Source organism: Corythoichthys intestinalis, chromosome 18 (genome assembly GCF_030265065.1).
Source record: "Corythoichthys intestinalis isolate RoL2023-P3 chromosome 18, ASM3026506v1, whole genome shotgun sequence".
Lineage (NCBI taxonomy): Eukaryota > Metazoa > Chordata > Actinopteri > Syngnathiformes > Syngnathidae > Corythoichthys > Corythoichthys intestinalis.
Genome location: NC_080412.1, coordinates 13,712,898 through 13,727,756, shown reverse-complemented (window position 1 = coordinate 13,727,756; position 14,859 = coordinate 13,712,898). Strand labels below are relative to the sequence as shown.

The following is a 14,859-nucleotide window of genomic DNA, read 5'->3' as shown; positions in this document are numbered from 1 at the left end:
AGCAAAAACCGCCTATGAGCATCGTACTTTGACAAATTTACGTAAAACAAATGCTAACTGCACGTTTTTTTTTGTTTTTTTGCTTTTAACCAATAAATGAGACTGTTTAACATTCATAACTACAAAAAATTCAGGGATTTAAGCATTTATTCACAAGAATTTTCACCGGAAAAGCTCTTTTTACATGTGGTGGCCGCCACATTGACTGACAGACTAGCATCGTACTTCGACATATTTTCACATAATAAATGCTAATTGCACATTTTTTTTTGCCTTTAACCAAGAATCGAGACTGTTTTACATCCATATCTATAAGGAATTCAGGAATTTAAGTATTTGTTCATAAGAATTTTCACCGGGAAAGCTCTGTTTACTTATGGCGGCCGCCACATTGACTGACAGACTAGCATCGTACTTCGACATATTTACGTAAAATAAATGCTAACTGCACGTTTTTTTTGTTTTTGGTTTTTTTTTGCTTTTACCCAAGAATCAAGACTGTTTTACGTTCATATCTATAAAGAATTCAGGGATTTAAGCATTTATTCACTAGAATTTTCAACGAAAAAAGCTCTTTGTCTGTGATTCCACTCGCTCAGCTTTGAAGGCCACGCCAACAACGCAGGCCCCCTATTAATCGGCCCGTGTCCCGCCAATATCATTATGAAGTCTATGTCTGACCAGCAGCAGAATGTGACAAAATCATGCCATTCGTCATACTAGCTTCACCTGCTAGCTAGCACAGCTATTCTCCCAGTTCATCCCAACCCTGTCATCACCCCAGCGTGCATTGCGCGCATAAAACATGGTGCCCTCCGGAGGTCAAAACATGTACTATATATTATAGATTTTTTAAATAATGGCAATAATATATGTGTTTCTAAAAACATATTTTAGTAAAAGAGAACAATTGTGGCTTATTAGAGCTTACAAGTCTTTAAGACTGAGGTTCCCTTTAAGCCTGTGACAAGAAGAAAGCAAGCGAGTTTTTGAGACCTCCCACTGGGTGGTCTAAAAATTGCTCTACTACCTTTCCACAAGTAGTTTCCACTATAGAGCAATCAGTGTTATGGTGATCAGATATTTGTGGGCTTGAACTTTTATAATGAATGAATGCGGAAGGAGCACGTTCTGCATCCGAGAAATGATAAACATGTGACTGAACATGAGCTGCTGTGTATCTGTAGTGTTCTAAATTTAACCCTAAGGCCTGCTGGCTCTCTCTCACACGTACTCGACATAAAGCAGCCGAGACGCCACCGGCAGGATGGAGGTAAAATGCTTCTAAAGTTACGTCCGTCCGCCCGGTTTCGCGTATTTGTTCGCATCACTATTATACGTTAGGCACTTCCTATTATGCATGCGATGCTTTTTTTAGATCACATGTCCCTTTCCAAAACACAAGTAGAGATAGTTCAGCATCGTCAAGGTGACTAATATGCTTTTAATTCCAGTGTTTGGCATCTTCACATTAATGCAGATTTTCTAATTTCTTTGGCCAAGAAGGCCACCCAGTGTGGTCAAGTACTTCAATGGAAACTCTTTCCATTCCTGTGAATCACAATGGACCAAGCAGCATTGTGATGACGCACTTTAACTCATTGGCTGCCATTGATGGCGCTAGATGTTCGTTGGTTTGGAAGTCTACCGCCGTCAATGGCATTGAACAATGAGCTAGTCCTCCCAGTTGAAATGAATTGCACTTCTATCTTTGTCAGTGGCAAGCAATGAGTTAATAGTAAATTAGTAAGTATTCTTTTTATTATGTGATTATTTTTAAACTTTTTACACTTATTTTTGAATTGAAAAAAACTATTTAATTTGTAAAAAAAAAAAAAAATAGCATAAATAAAAAAGATAAAACTGCAGTTGTACTCTTTATTTATATTTAAAAATATATTTAAAAAAAATAAAATAAAATAAATGCTATTTTATTTATTTATCAACTTTAGATTATTATTGGAGCCATAACTAGAGTATATTTCTGCTTGTATACATTTTAATTTTGTTTGCATTAACATATTATTCATTTATATTTGTATTTATTCATAAAAATATACATTTTTTAAAAATCATATAATTACTGTATTTATCATCAATGACATTGAAATATAAGATGATTAGTTTGAAGTGCCAGTGACAGGATTTTAAAAAGTCTTAAATGGCTATATAAATATATAAATATACACTACTGTTCAAAAGTTTGGGGTCACTTGCATATATGTACTGTATACATGTACAAAACTGCTCATAAGTTTGTGAACCCAAACCCCCAAAATTTTGAGACGATTCGACAACATACAGAAATTTGGCAAAGCGCAGATGATGAGAAATTAGTCTTTTAATCTACCGTTTAGCCCTGCTTGTCATTAAAGCGCTCTTGCGTCCCCAGCTGGATAATGACGTCGGCAGGGTAACGATTTCAGCTGATTTAGAATTCAGCCCATTGAGGGGGAAGATTCAGAACGAGGAAAATACGACAGGGAGCAGCAAAATGCCGTCGATTGGTTCCTCGGTTGTAGGACTTGTTTTGCCCATCGCGGTGAACTAGAATCTTTTGGAAATCCAAAAAGCCTCACACCACTCTAGCAAATATATAGTAGCAAAAAAAGCCTGCAGCACAATGGGCTGGCGTGACGCAAAAAATAAATGAATTAATCCGCAAAATTAGCTGATCCATAGTACAATCCGCAGTTTTTCTGCATGCTATAGTGATGGCTGCATTGTGAAGATGATTTCTAACGCTGATGTCACATTCGCCTCCTTCCTCAATCCAGACGCTTGCCAGAAGTCACTCATTTTCATGGCGCGGGATTCAATAAATTGACTAAATATATCGATCGCTTCCACACACATCCAAGCGATCCATTTCATTCAGGAGCATAAAATATGGCGTGTAATATGAAATAAACATGCTTTTTTCTGTCACGGGCACTTTAAATGAATTGGGCGTCCACACCAAATCACAGCAGAAGGATTGGACGCCTGTTATCATCAATGGCAATAATGTCAATGAAAACGATAGATGTCAAAACCATTTGAAGTGGAAGGGTTAGCAGCAAATGAATGAATGAATCAATAGATTGGAAATCTATATATTTTTCGTTTTTAAGAGCCACGTAATTGGACCTCTATCATCCTCAATGGCACTGAAAGACTTAACGCAGACTTTCTGGGGATCTTGACATTGACCAATCCTCTCAGAAAGAGAATGATTAGTTTTCAAATGTAATCAACTTTCACTGTAGCCTTTAATTAAGTTAAATCAAAGTGAGCTGACTCTTTCAATGAATGAATCAATCAGATTTCAACAGCAGATTTCTGCTAAGCTCGTCAGCAATTTGCGTATTGGACTGCTGCTTTTATAAGTTGAACTGTGTTGCGATGTGATGAAATAGCAAGCCGCTGAGCTGACCGACTTCCTGCAAGCTCAACGTGAGAGAGACACAAACCTCGTGCTTGCCTCTACCATGCCTTGAAGACTTTCATGACTTTGATATTTGCAACTTTTTTCTTGAACAGCTGACACAATTGTGTACAACTAAGTGACTGGGTGGAGTGACGCTTTTTGCAAAAGAGAGAAAATGCAGGAGGAACGGGAACAAGAAGCAGAGGTAAAGATTTTTATTTTGTACCTCTAAAATCTGAGAAATCTTTTAAAAGATGTTCTTTTATTTACTAACAAGGTGAAAAGATGAACCCAATCAACTACTACTGCTCTGTGTCTCTCTCTAATATTTGAGCCACATTATTACCGTATTTTCCGGAGTATACGGCGCACTTAAGATCCTTTATTTTTCCCAAACAACTGACAAAATGCCTTATGATTTTTAGTGGTGCATTACCTCAAACCATAACTAGTAACCATAAATGGAACTGTACAAAAAATAATAATGGCAATAATAATAATAAAAATGCGCCATATATTCAGGTTCGCCTTACGTCTGAAATCTACTAGCCCATTGATAGGGTTATGGTTTTTGGTTTACCACTTGCTACATTATACCCTTTTCCCTCTTGAGTTCATAATGTAATAATGCTGACAGCCACTAAAGGGCGCCTGTAAAAAAGCAATTTTGAGTTCAACTCTATTTGAAATAGTGAGCTTTAATTGTCATTTCGGTTCAGGACGGCACATTAAAAAAATATCTTAAATTGTACATTTTCAGTCATCAATCCTTCTGAGTGACACATACGCCACACATAGAAAGAGGAAGTGGTTTAACTGTTCTCACTTTTCCTGCTGTCAAATAGACTGCATGTAATGCAATGATTTGAACGTGTCCTCTCTGTAGAGTTGCTGGATGTGATGTGACGCCACTAAAATAGCAAGCTTTCAAGCTGGTTGATGAGTTCATTATCTGTTGAATGTCAGGCATGTGGCCAGAATGAATTCGGATCCAAGCGCACATTAACGGGTGCGCGTGAGTGCATGTGTGTGTGCTGTAACTTGCCTCCCTTTCGTTCATCCACCCGTCAGGAGCGGATTTCGTCACGGCCTTCCGTGGCTGAACTTGCCGGAAGGTTCAAGGGCTCGTCTCCTCCCTCTGCCAGCGAGACAGTAAGTTTGTTAACCGCTGATCCATCATATTGTCACTCAACCTTGGCATAGGTTATCGACCTATCCAGAATTACACACATTCCAGTTATAGGGCTTCAATTGAACATCTCTTCCGAGCTGTTAAAGCAGGGGTGTCAAAGTCATTTTACACCATAGAAATATTTGACTCTTTTAGCTGCCATCACTCGCCCCTTCCTGTCAAAAGGGCTTGGACATCTAACGCTGTCAATGGCAGTTAACTTAGGTCTTCCACTAATAATTAACTAATCGGTTAGCAAATTAATCATCATCAATTTTCATAACCAATAAACACTTTAGAGATTATGTTGACCTCAAAATTGTCAAAATGCTTCAGGCGATTAAATTTGGGGTCATGTGTTCAAAGGTCACAGGGTCAAATTTTAATTTGCATGTTCGTGTTCAAGATAACTCAAGAATGTTTCAGGATATGCTTGTAATATGAAATGGAATAGGTGATTGTATGTCCGGGTTATGAGGTCAAAGGTCACATAAGTATGTTTGTGTTCAACATAACTCAAGAAGAATAAAGAGATTATTATCAAACTTGCAGGATATGTTGGCAGTATGAAACGGAAGAGGTGATTCAAATTTGGGGTCATAAGGTCAAGGGTCACAGATATTAGAAAAGGAATTCCACAATAACTTAATTCATATTTAAAGATAGTACCAAATACAGTATGGAGATTCATTCAATGGCTACTTAGGCAGAGGTCTGCTCTCTCAAAGTGCTCATCTATTTGTAATTACTAATTGCTGCAATTAATTTTAATTAGATCCTTTATATGTTTCTGACATGGTGCCTGGTGTTAACTACTCTTCCAATAGGTTATGATCAGTTAACGTTTTTCAGGAAAAGCCAGTCCGCCGACGACCTCCTCGCACCTTACAACTGCCCAAATGCCATGGAGATGAGCATGAGGTGAGACAAGGCTTTGCTAATCTGAATTCTGGTTGCATCAGGGAATAACTTCATTTGCATGTGTCGAATTGGTTTGAATTCCAAATGAAAGATTCTTTGTATCATTTTCCATAATTATCTCCAGATCAGAGGTTGCGCTAGACTTTTTCGTTGTCTGTCATTTTGACTGACAGGGTCATAAAAATCCGGTCATAATCTATTTTTACCCGTCACTTAAATTTTTAAAATGATAATAATGACATATTCAATAGCAGTGTTGGTCAAAAGCGGTGCGTTACTTACTCAACTCTCAATAAATTGAAGAAACTACCAGCCATGTTATGTCTACTCTCTGCTCTGTTGATTTGTCATCCAAGACTCGGGGTGCGTTCGGGTTTGAGAATAGCGCACGTACTTCTGACTCCAAGCTGTTTGTCCCTGCTCATTCAATTAGGCTACGTTCATACTACAGGTCTTAATGCACAAATCCGATTTTTTTGTCATATCCATTTTTTTGGCGTGCCCGTTCAGACTGCTTTTGTCCATTGAGACCATTCAAGTATTACGCATGCGCTGTAATTCGCAGTCGGACAAGCGCCGGTGCGCAGAAGCGTCAAAACAAATGACAAGTCATCCGTCATTCCGGGGATATCATATTTTGCTTTTCAAAAGGAGGAGACAAATAACAGACATAAATAATCCCCGTTTAGGCTTATATTCACAGTTTATATGGATCGATAGCATGCACGCACTGTCCGTGCATGTCACACACACATACGGGCAGTTTGCCCCGACTCACTCCAAGACGGGCTGCAGCCAGACCCCTCTCCCGACTCTCGGCCATGTAGGAAATGTTGAAATATAGCTCACATAGAGCAGAGAGAAAACCGATCATTCTCATGCTTATCCTCAACCCATTTTTATTTTTTTTATGACTGTTGTCGAGCCCGGCCCTTCCCCAAAAGCCGTGTTCACTGCAAGCTAGGCGCTAATAGCGCACAGCTGAAGTCGGATTTGGGACACTGGAAGGTACAGACCGCCACGACAGTCTGGAAAAATGTGGCCCAGATCGGATTTGAACCACATACAAAATGACCCATATCGGATTTGAAATGGTCCCCTTCTATGCGACTTGTCCCGTTCAGACCGTCAAGTTAATGCCTGACTCGAGTCGGAAAAACACAAAAAAATTGGATTCGTGCATTAAGACCTGTAGAATGAACGTAGCCTTAGACAATGCTCTCCAAAGCTTCCTAACATTTCCGTGTTTGCTACACCTGAATGCTAGTTCGGACATTTTTCCGAGTAAGGCCAACGACGTCATGCATCAAGAGAGACAATAGCTAATTAATATGCTCACTCGCCATGCTGTGGTCTGGGGTGTGAATTGCAACCTGTCAAAATGACGGATGGACTTCAGTTTTTTCCATCACCGTTTTAAAAAAACGGTCAATGACGGAAAATATTCGGTTAACGCGACCCCTGCTCCAGATTAAGAAATTGGACATAGTATACCTGCTAAAAAGCAACTAGCTGATATTGGACAATCTGAAAATTAATGTGTTTGTCAGAAAGCTGAGGGTGTGACTTCGCCCGTCAAAGTCAAGAGGAACTCTGCCCTGATTGAGAAGCTTCAAGTGAGTCCACGCCAGTCGGCAGTTCTTTACGCCGGCATCACCCCCCTTCCTTTCCTAGGCCAACCTGGCTCTCTCACCCACCGCCCTGCTGCCCTCGCCCAGAAGTCCTGGCATCAGACCACTGCTGCCATTCAGTTCGCCATCCTCGCCCAGCCCTGTCGCAGGAAGCCCCTCGTCCACGTTGTCGTCACCTGCGATGGCAGAAGAGGAGGGACCAGTGTCGTTTGACGCCCCTGCCACAGCGACAGAGGGATCCCTCTTGGTGAACGTAAACAAAGTCAGTCAGAGTCACTGTTTTTTTTTTTTGTTTCCCCTTCCCTTAATTCATGAATTTTTTTCCCCCTAGACCCGGGCCCGCCACTCCCTCAAGCGACGCCCTCCGTCCCGCCGCCACAGAAAGTCCAGTAGTGGAGAGGAAGCGTGCGTGGCCAAGGAGGAGACAGACACCGTGACCCGACTTGAGCATAAAACAAGACAGGAAGCAGGAGAAGGAGATGTCTTCAGCGATGAGAATCAAAATCATCTCAAGAATGACAAATCAGACAAAAGGCCAAATGAAGACCAAACAAATAATGGTGTCGGTCACCGAGGAGAAGGAGAAGATGACAAGCGGGTGGACGGAGAGGAGAGTCAAGATGGTGTCAGTGTAGAGGAAGAGAAGCAGGAAAAGACCTCAGCAGAAGATCAAAACAACAATCAAGAAAAAAGTCAAGTGAGTGGTGGGCATGAAGTAAACGTCCGATCTATTTGAAATAGGAGGGCTGAACGAGAATGAACGAATGCCTTCCCTCTTTAAATGGAATCGACATCTATCGTTGTCAATGGCTGGCATCAATCAAATCCATCCCATCTGTGTTTACAGGGTTCCACATGTCAGAGTTGAAGAGAAGTGGAACAAGGTTGCGGTTTCTCTACAAGGGGGCTCTGGAAGCAACCACTGTGGGACTGGGGAAACCGCCCAACAGAGCTGTAACCGAATACCTGAAATCAACCTGCCGTTATATTTACAGGTGGCACGAGACAGTGAGAAAGTGACTCCAATTCATGGAAAATGTGTTTTTCATTATTGTTGTTCATGTTCCGATCCTGAAATCTGTCACTTTTATTGTATAAAACCACTCAGTTGGCAATTTATTGGCTTTGTGTTAAAGCACCATCATCTTCACACGCTGATGACAGTATTAGTACATGAGTACAGAGCTGTCTTCAGATACACAATATCTTATTAAAGGGAGCCTTGGATTTAAAGACTTGTAGGTTCTAATAAGCCACAATTGTTCTCTTTTACTAAAATATGTTATCAGAAACACAAATATTATTGTCATTGATTTAAAAATCTATAATATTTAGTACATTTTTTTGACCTACGATGGGCGCCATGTTTTACGTGCACAATGCACACTGGGGGTGATGACGTGGTTAGGCTGGACCGGCAGAATAGCTGCTAGCAAGCGAAGCTAGTATGACGACTGGAATGATTTTGTCACATTCTGCTGCTGGTCAGATTGTTTTGTTACAGAGCTGTGGGATGGGTTCCTAGCTCGTCCTTGCATCCAATTCCAGCTCATCAGCAGTGTCTTTAAACCAATCCTAGGCGGTTTGCCAAGATATCGACTTGCTGCCATTTGGCAGTATGTATATCATTGCTAGTTGCATCAATGTCATTTTTTCATTTGTCTGCCTCTCTCCTCTTTTTCTTTATTGATCACGATCTACTGTCACGGACCCTTTTTGTGTCGCCCTTTTCGTGATTGCGTGTTTTTTTGTGTGTTCAATAAACCCTTTTACGCAATCCCTATGTTATTGTTGTCTGCTTGCTGTCTGAAGAAAGCCGCGTTTTCTAATTCCTTGGTCAAGCCAACCGCACTTTCTTTTCGGTTGCGTTTCCCTTTCAGGATTTACCGCATAGAGAACCCTTATGGGTTGTGATTGCTTTATAAGGAAAATCATGACTCTGATATGACGCGGAAGTATGGACCTGTGGTCTACACACTTGTCCGTTACACGGGAAACGCGGGATCGAATCCTGTTGGAGACTTTCATTTAATTGCTTATGCTGCTCGCTTGGTGAAAAATCGACAGTGCTGTCCTGCTGATCACTTTTCAGCTCGGGTTCAAATTGGAAGGGCAGAACCGACATGCTTATGTAGCTAACGAGTGACACTGTGGAAGTACGGCAGTGCTGCCCAGTAGCACTGCGCTGTCAACAACAATGGCGACCTACTAGTCAAACTAATTTTCCAAATTTTATAAAAACGAAAACATTAAGAAGGGTTTGAATATCAAATTATTATAACTCATTCATTCATACTAACATTTATCTTTTAAGATCTACAAGTCTTTCTGTCCGTGGTTCACTTTAAAAACATACAATGGCATCTTTGTAGCTGCGTTTTTAGCCTTAGACAGAAACGATACCAAAATCCAAAAGTGTATTATTAATCCCCTGCAAAGGCTGACTAATATACAAGCCAAGAGAGGAGCTGAGTCTCCTCTGCAGTGTCTTGTTAACTCATTGCCTGACATTGATGGCGCTGGATGTCCTATCCATTTAATGCAGGAGAGTGGCAGCGAACGAACTGATGTTTCCTAGTAACATATTCATTTCAATTCACAATGGTCGCTGAATGAATGAATGCCCATAATTGTCAACGGCGCAGAAAGAGTTAACGTCACGACACAAAGGTCGCATGCGATCTATCACTCAGAAGTGCCGATGTCACAGGTCCCTTAACAACTTCAGGTGACAAGAGGACTTCCCCAAAGTTGGCACCCGTCCGCACAGTTTGGTCACCATTAATCCTCATGAAGGCTCATTTAAGGAAAGGATGAGAAGGGAAACCCTTTCCTGTGGCTTGAATCTAATTTAGATAAGCGCTCTGATCCAACATTTAGTCACACTATTCCTACAAATAAACACGCAGGTGAAAAGTGAACCGAGTACTTGAATGGTAATTGGTGACCTCTTTCAAAGTGATGGCAACCTTTCTTTTGCTCCTTCAACACATAACTCAAGGTTTACATCTAAAGATGAATGCACATTTCAGCCTGATTCATGTTTAATCTCACGCATTTATAACGTGATCCAAAACATTGGCATCAAAAAATCCTATTGTATGTCAAATTCGTGCTTCAGATGAGGATTTTTTTCCTGACATGACATTTAGACAACTAATTTTGACTAAGGACAAATGATTGTGATGCTGAAAGATGATACGTTAAGAAGGGACTTTGGCTCCAAACAGGATCTTTTAGATTTGGTCATGTTTGGTCAACGTTTCACTTTTAACCTGAAAATCTTATACATTCATGATGAGAGGTCAAGACCATGTCTATCGAGTAGTCACCTATCGGACTGAAGGTCAACAGGCGGTTAAATCAAAATCCGGTTGCATTTGCAACCACAATAGAAGTACACTATTTCAAACTCCCATGTGGCACATTAAAATTGTCTTTAGGACGTTCACATTCCAATTTCTCCATGTCTAAACAGCTGAACAGGACAGGTATAAAAGAGGAAAAAAAAGATCCAGTTGCATTTGATTCAACTTTTGCTGCTGACTGTGACCTCGATAGCATCAGTGAGATGAAGTGCCGACTCATCCTGTACTGGCACCCCAGTGTGGAATCTCTCCCTCTATTTGAGACAGGTGATTATATTATATAACCAGGACCGGGGCAGGTTAGAAGCTCAGGACACAGCGGTATGGCGGCCTGATCCCATTAGGGGAGCTTTCTTTAGTCTCCATCCAGCACCTAAGAGGGTTAGAGCATCCTGAAGTTTGCTCTCGTCTTGCTCAGTCACTGCAGTGGGGCAATTCAAACATTCTCACCGCCATGGAGTAACCTCAAAAACTGACTTTCGGATCGAGTCCCGGCAGTTCCATATCGAACACGACGTAGACTTTTCTCCTTTCTCGGTTCGGGTTGGACGATGGGCAACCACGGCTCCAACTTGGACGACATCCTCGCAGAGGACATGCACCACTGGTACAACATGTTCATGCGCGAGTCGCCGTCGGGCCTCATCACGCTGTTCGAGCTAAAGACCATCTTGGGCCTGAAGGGCTTGACCGAGAACGCCAACAGTTACGTGGACCAGGTCTTCTACACCTTCGACATGGATGGGGTGAGCCTTTTCTAATTTGAACCTTCAAGGGTAGTGTTAAGCTGTATTGGATCGGAAAGGTCGTGGAAGCGGGATGGAGGTGGTCGGATGGTGGTTACTCAAAAGAGTCATATCTTGTCAATTATGGGCACTGATAGCTAATGGCTTGGGTGGTAAAATGATGTGATGAATTAATTTGAGTTTATTTTATTGCAGATGATTTTTTTAAACAATTGCTTCCATTTTTGGTGTCGTTGTTTTTTGACAGAAAAGGAAATCCAGCAGTTATTCAATAGATTATTCTACGAAAAAGTTTTTTTGTGATGTTAGTACATGTATTGGGGGGCTGACAGCACAAATGGGGGGAAGAAGATATTGAAAACACAGCTTTTGCACTTTTTTTCTTCAATGTTTGATTTTTTTAACCATTTGTAGGGCAAAAGACTCTCTTTGGTAATTGTAAAAAAAAAAAAAAAAAAAAAATCTTAACCCTATAAAAACGTAGCATCCAAATATGTGTCTTGACATTTTGGGTCATGAAGGCCAATATATAAACATTTGCTATACAAATGTGACCTACAAAATATCAGGTTTATTTTTTCATTTCTAATTCATTTTTTTCTATATTTTTTTGGAATCAATACAATTATAAATTCATCAGGGGTTAATAAAAAATGTAAATTATTAAACACAGTAATACACTCCAGTTATGGTCCCCAATAACACTTTAAAGTTTATTTTTTGTTTTGAGAAGTTTCATATTATTGAACTAATTGATTGCCATTGACAAGGATAGACGTCCAATTCAGTTAAACTGGGAGGACTCGCTGTGAATGCTCATGTTTCAGTGCCATTCACGGCGCTAGATGTCCAATCCATGTCAAAATGGATTGGATGTCTGGCCAATGAGTGCCCTAGAATGGGGTAAGCTTTTTTTTTTCTTACCTTTTTCTCTCTTAGGTTCTTGATGTTTTCCTTAAAAAAATAGTTGGGGAAAAAATAAATAAATCAAATTTTGGGTGAATAAATACAGATTTTATCTTTAGGGCATATTGCCAAGCCCCATATTTTGCCCATCACACATCCAAGGGTCATCCCTGCTAAGCAAGCAGTCTTCTGTCAGATCGCTGTCTAATTGGCTTACTTGCCATGGCGTGCTCAACCATGATAAGGGCAATGAGTATATTGGATTCAGAGTCACAACGAAGGTGATTTAGGACATCTCGAGAATCAAAAGACCACTGCATTTGATGGCTCTTTCGTTGGGCTACCTGTATATTTTCCAAAGAAATAACTTTAAAACACGTTCTCTCTGTACAGGATGGTTATATCGACTTTGTGGAATACATCGCCGCCATCAGTCTGTTGCTGAAAGGAGAAATCAACCAGAAGTTGAAGTGGTACTTCAAACTCTTTGACCAGGATGGCAATGGAAAAATAGACAAGGAGGAATTGGAGACTATCTTCTCGGTAACTCAGATGCCCATACAATAGCATGTATTTCTTTGGTTCTTCACAGCAATGCAAGCAACACCGATCAGTCACTGTGAGTCATGATCACAAGAGTTTCCTTATGTTGGAAAACAAGAACAAAACTTATTTGTGTTTTTCATTGTTTGTATTTTTGTATCACAATTTCCAAATATTTGGAGATAAATGCTTTTTGTTGAACAGACTGGGTATATTTCGACATTGTTACATTACAAAAATTTCCAAATGTTCTTTTCGTTGCCGAAAAGTCTGAAGTGCAATATTTTTTCTTGTCTGTCAAATATAACGTCCAAATTAGAGATGCGTGATTTTTGCTGGAGAGAGACGAACGTTAAATACAATTTTGTCCTTATCTCAATATATAGTGAAATGCAAAATTTTAAGTCAAAATCTCACTTCCTGTCCTTTTATCAAGTCCAATTTCATTCAGTTGGTCGTAAAGGCTGTCAGATTAAGTGTGTAGCCAGGCAAATGCTAATCTGCTGTACCAGATCATTAGGAAGCAGCAGGAACAGGGACCGGCAACCCTGACCTACTTTTGTCGTTCAGGAGTTAACTGCTACAGCCACAGCCCGCCACACTGATATTCCAGTTTGCGGTAGAACAATTAACCACTTTACCTGTGAACTCATTGGCAGTCATTGAGGGCATCATCTACTAGTGATAAACTCATTTAAAAGGTTTTATTTAGTTTTCAAGAGCCACATGATTGAACGTCTGGTAAAAAACAGAAAAGTGAAACGCAATGCCTTTGTCTCAAACAACAGGCAATTCAGGACATCACACGAAACAGAGACATCGATCCCGAAGAGATTGTCACACTCATATTTGAAAGGATCGACGTGAAGGGAGAAGGTAAAGCACACAAAAAAAAGCACTTGTCATGCTTGGCAACTGACCTAATGTATCGACACAGGTGAGCTTACCCTGGAGGAGTTCATCGAGGGTGCCAAAGACCACGACGACATCATGGATATGCTGAAGAACCTGATGGACTTGACGCCGGTGTTGATCATCATCGTGGAGGGTCGAAGACCATGAGCTGACCAAAAAACAGAACAAAAATACTGTTAAAAGACCAGCTCCAAATCCCAGACACTTGTCTGTGATCGACCGCCTTCCCGGTTATCAGATGGACAAGACAAACAGTTGTCTTTCCTATGAATACGCAAAAATACTTTACGACTGGAAAAAAATCACTATTATTATGTTAGTACAAAAACAGGTGTGATGACACCACGATTTATATATTTTTGGAGAAGTGAGCTTAGCAAACCTAAATTGACCTTTCAGAGTCACTTCAGAGATTTCGTGCCTGCATGTTCATTTTTACTGAAATTCAGGGGGAAAATATATATTTCAAGTTCCATATCCATGCTTCTATCGAGTGTGGCCCTAATATTACACATGGTAATAATAAAACATAGCTTTGATGAAATTGAATATCATGAACAAGTCATGGTTGTGGCAAAGTACGCTGATATTACTTTGTCATATAGGGTTTCAAAAAATATTAACTAATGTGCCTAACACTAGATGCTTTGTTCATGATCTTAATATACTTTTGCTCGACAAAAATCTATTAAATCATTTTAAATTAAAACAAGGGTAAACACATGTTTGATGTGATCTCTTGCAGTGACTAATTTCGCCTGAAATGACTGGATATTTGAGGTAAAGAGGCTAACACGGTAATGATAACCAAACTTGTAAACATCAGGGCTATAGCGTGTATTAGTTAGAACACTGTGCGTCACTGGATAAAATTACCACTAAATACTATATGAAATAGTTTTAACCAATACTACTAACGTTGGAAAAATCTGTGCTAACCTGCTGACCAATAGTAGAATTTGTTAGCATCTGTGCTAAGCTGCTAATTAATAATACAATGGGTGAAATCTGTGAAGTTGAAGTAGTTCAAATAAGTGCTAAGTCGCTCAGTAATTCCTGACCTGGTGAAAATCAATTTAAACAGGGTCAGTAAGTTAATACTAACAAGGATAGCCCAACGTATTAGCATCAGTGCTAAGCTCCGAACTTGATTAGTTTCTCCAGATCAAACAGGCTACAGATATTGTGCAATAGATTTTTTACAGTGAATGTATTCATATAAAAGTTCATTGTAACGAATCAAGTTTTA

The 14,859-nt window shown here is 40.1% G+C and overlaps 2 protein-coding genes across 3 annotated transcripts; both read left to right on the top strand.

Moving 5' to 3' along the window:
* The first annotated feature begins 1,239 nt into the window (after positions 1–1,239).
* dub (duboraya) lies at positions 1,240–8,876 on the top strand. Of its 2 annotated transcripts, none has more exons than XM_057821073.1 (8): positions 1,240–1,273; positions 3,523–3,614; positions 4,481–4,561; positions 5,433–5,501; positions 7,052–7,117; positions 7,176–7,394; positions 7,464–7,829; positions 7,980–8,876. In XM_057821073.1, the coding sequence occupies exons 2-8, from the start codon at positions 3,585–3,587 to the stop codon at positions 7,998–8,000; spliced, it is 852 nt and encodes a 283-aa protein (XP_057677056.1). In that variant the 5' UTR covers positions 1,240–1,273; positions 3,523–3,584; the 3' UTR covers positions 8,001–8,876. The 2 variants fall into 2 exon arrangements, with proteins under 2 accessions (XP_057677056.1, XP_057677057.1); XM_057821074.1 differs by lacking the exon at positions 1,240–1,273 and adding an exon at positions 2,158–3,435.
* A 2,039-nt stretch (positions 8,877–10,915) lies between these two features.
* On the top strand, positions 10,916–14,859 carry guca1d (guanylate cyclase activator 1d). The gene is made up of 4 exons (XM_057821195.1): positions 10,916–11,246; positions 12,546–12,695; positions 13,484–13,571; positions 13,633–14,859. Exons 1-4 carry the CDS (start codon positions 11,052–11,054, stop codon positions 13,755–13,757), a joined length of 558 nt encoding a protein of 185 aa, XP_057677178.1. The 5' UTR covers positions 10,916–11,051; the 3' UTR covers positions 13,758–14,859.

What these genes read in the sequence shown, in the direction of transcription:
- dub (XM_057821073.1), top strand. Translation starts at nt 3,585, where the DNA reads ATGCAGGAGGAACGGGAACAAGAAGCAGAG. An exon ending in GCCATGGAGATGAGCATGAG is followed by an intron (nt 5,502 to 7,051) that starts GTGAGACAAGGC and finishes TGTGTTTGTCAG; the next exon opens with AAAGCTGAGGGTGTGACTTC. An exon ending in ACAATCAAGAAAAAAGTCAA is followed by an intron (nt 7,830 to 7,979) that starts GTGAGTGGTGGG and finishes CTGTGTTTACAG; the next exon opens with GGTTCCACATGTCAGAGTTG.
- guca1d (XM_057821195.1), top strand. Translation starts at nt 11,052, where the DNA reads ATGGGCAACCACGGCTCCAACTTGGACGACATCCTCGCAGAGGACATG. An exon ending in ACACCTTCGACATGGATGGG is followed by an intron (nt 11,247 to 12,545) that starts GTGAGCCTTTTC and finishes CTCTCTGTACAG; the next exon opens with GATGGTTATATCGACTTTGT. An exon ending in AATTGGAGACTATCTTCTCG is followed by an intron (nt 12,696 to 13,483) that starts GTAACTCAGATG and finishes CTCAAACAACAG; the next exon opens with GCAATTCAGGACATCACACG.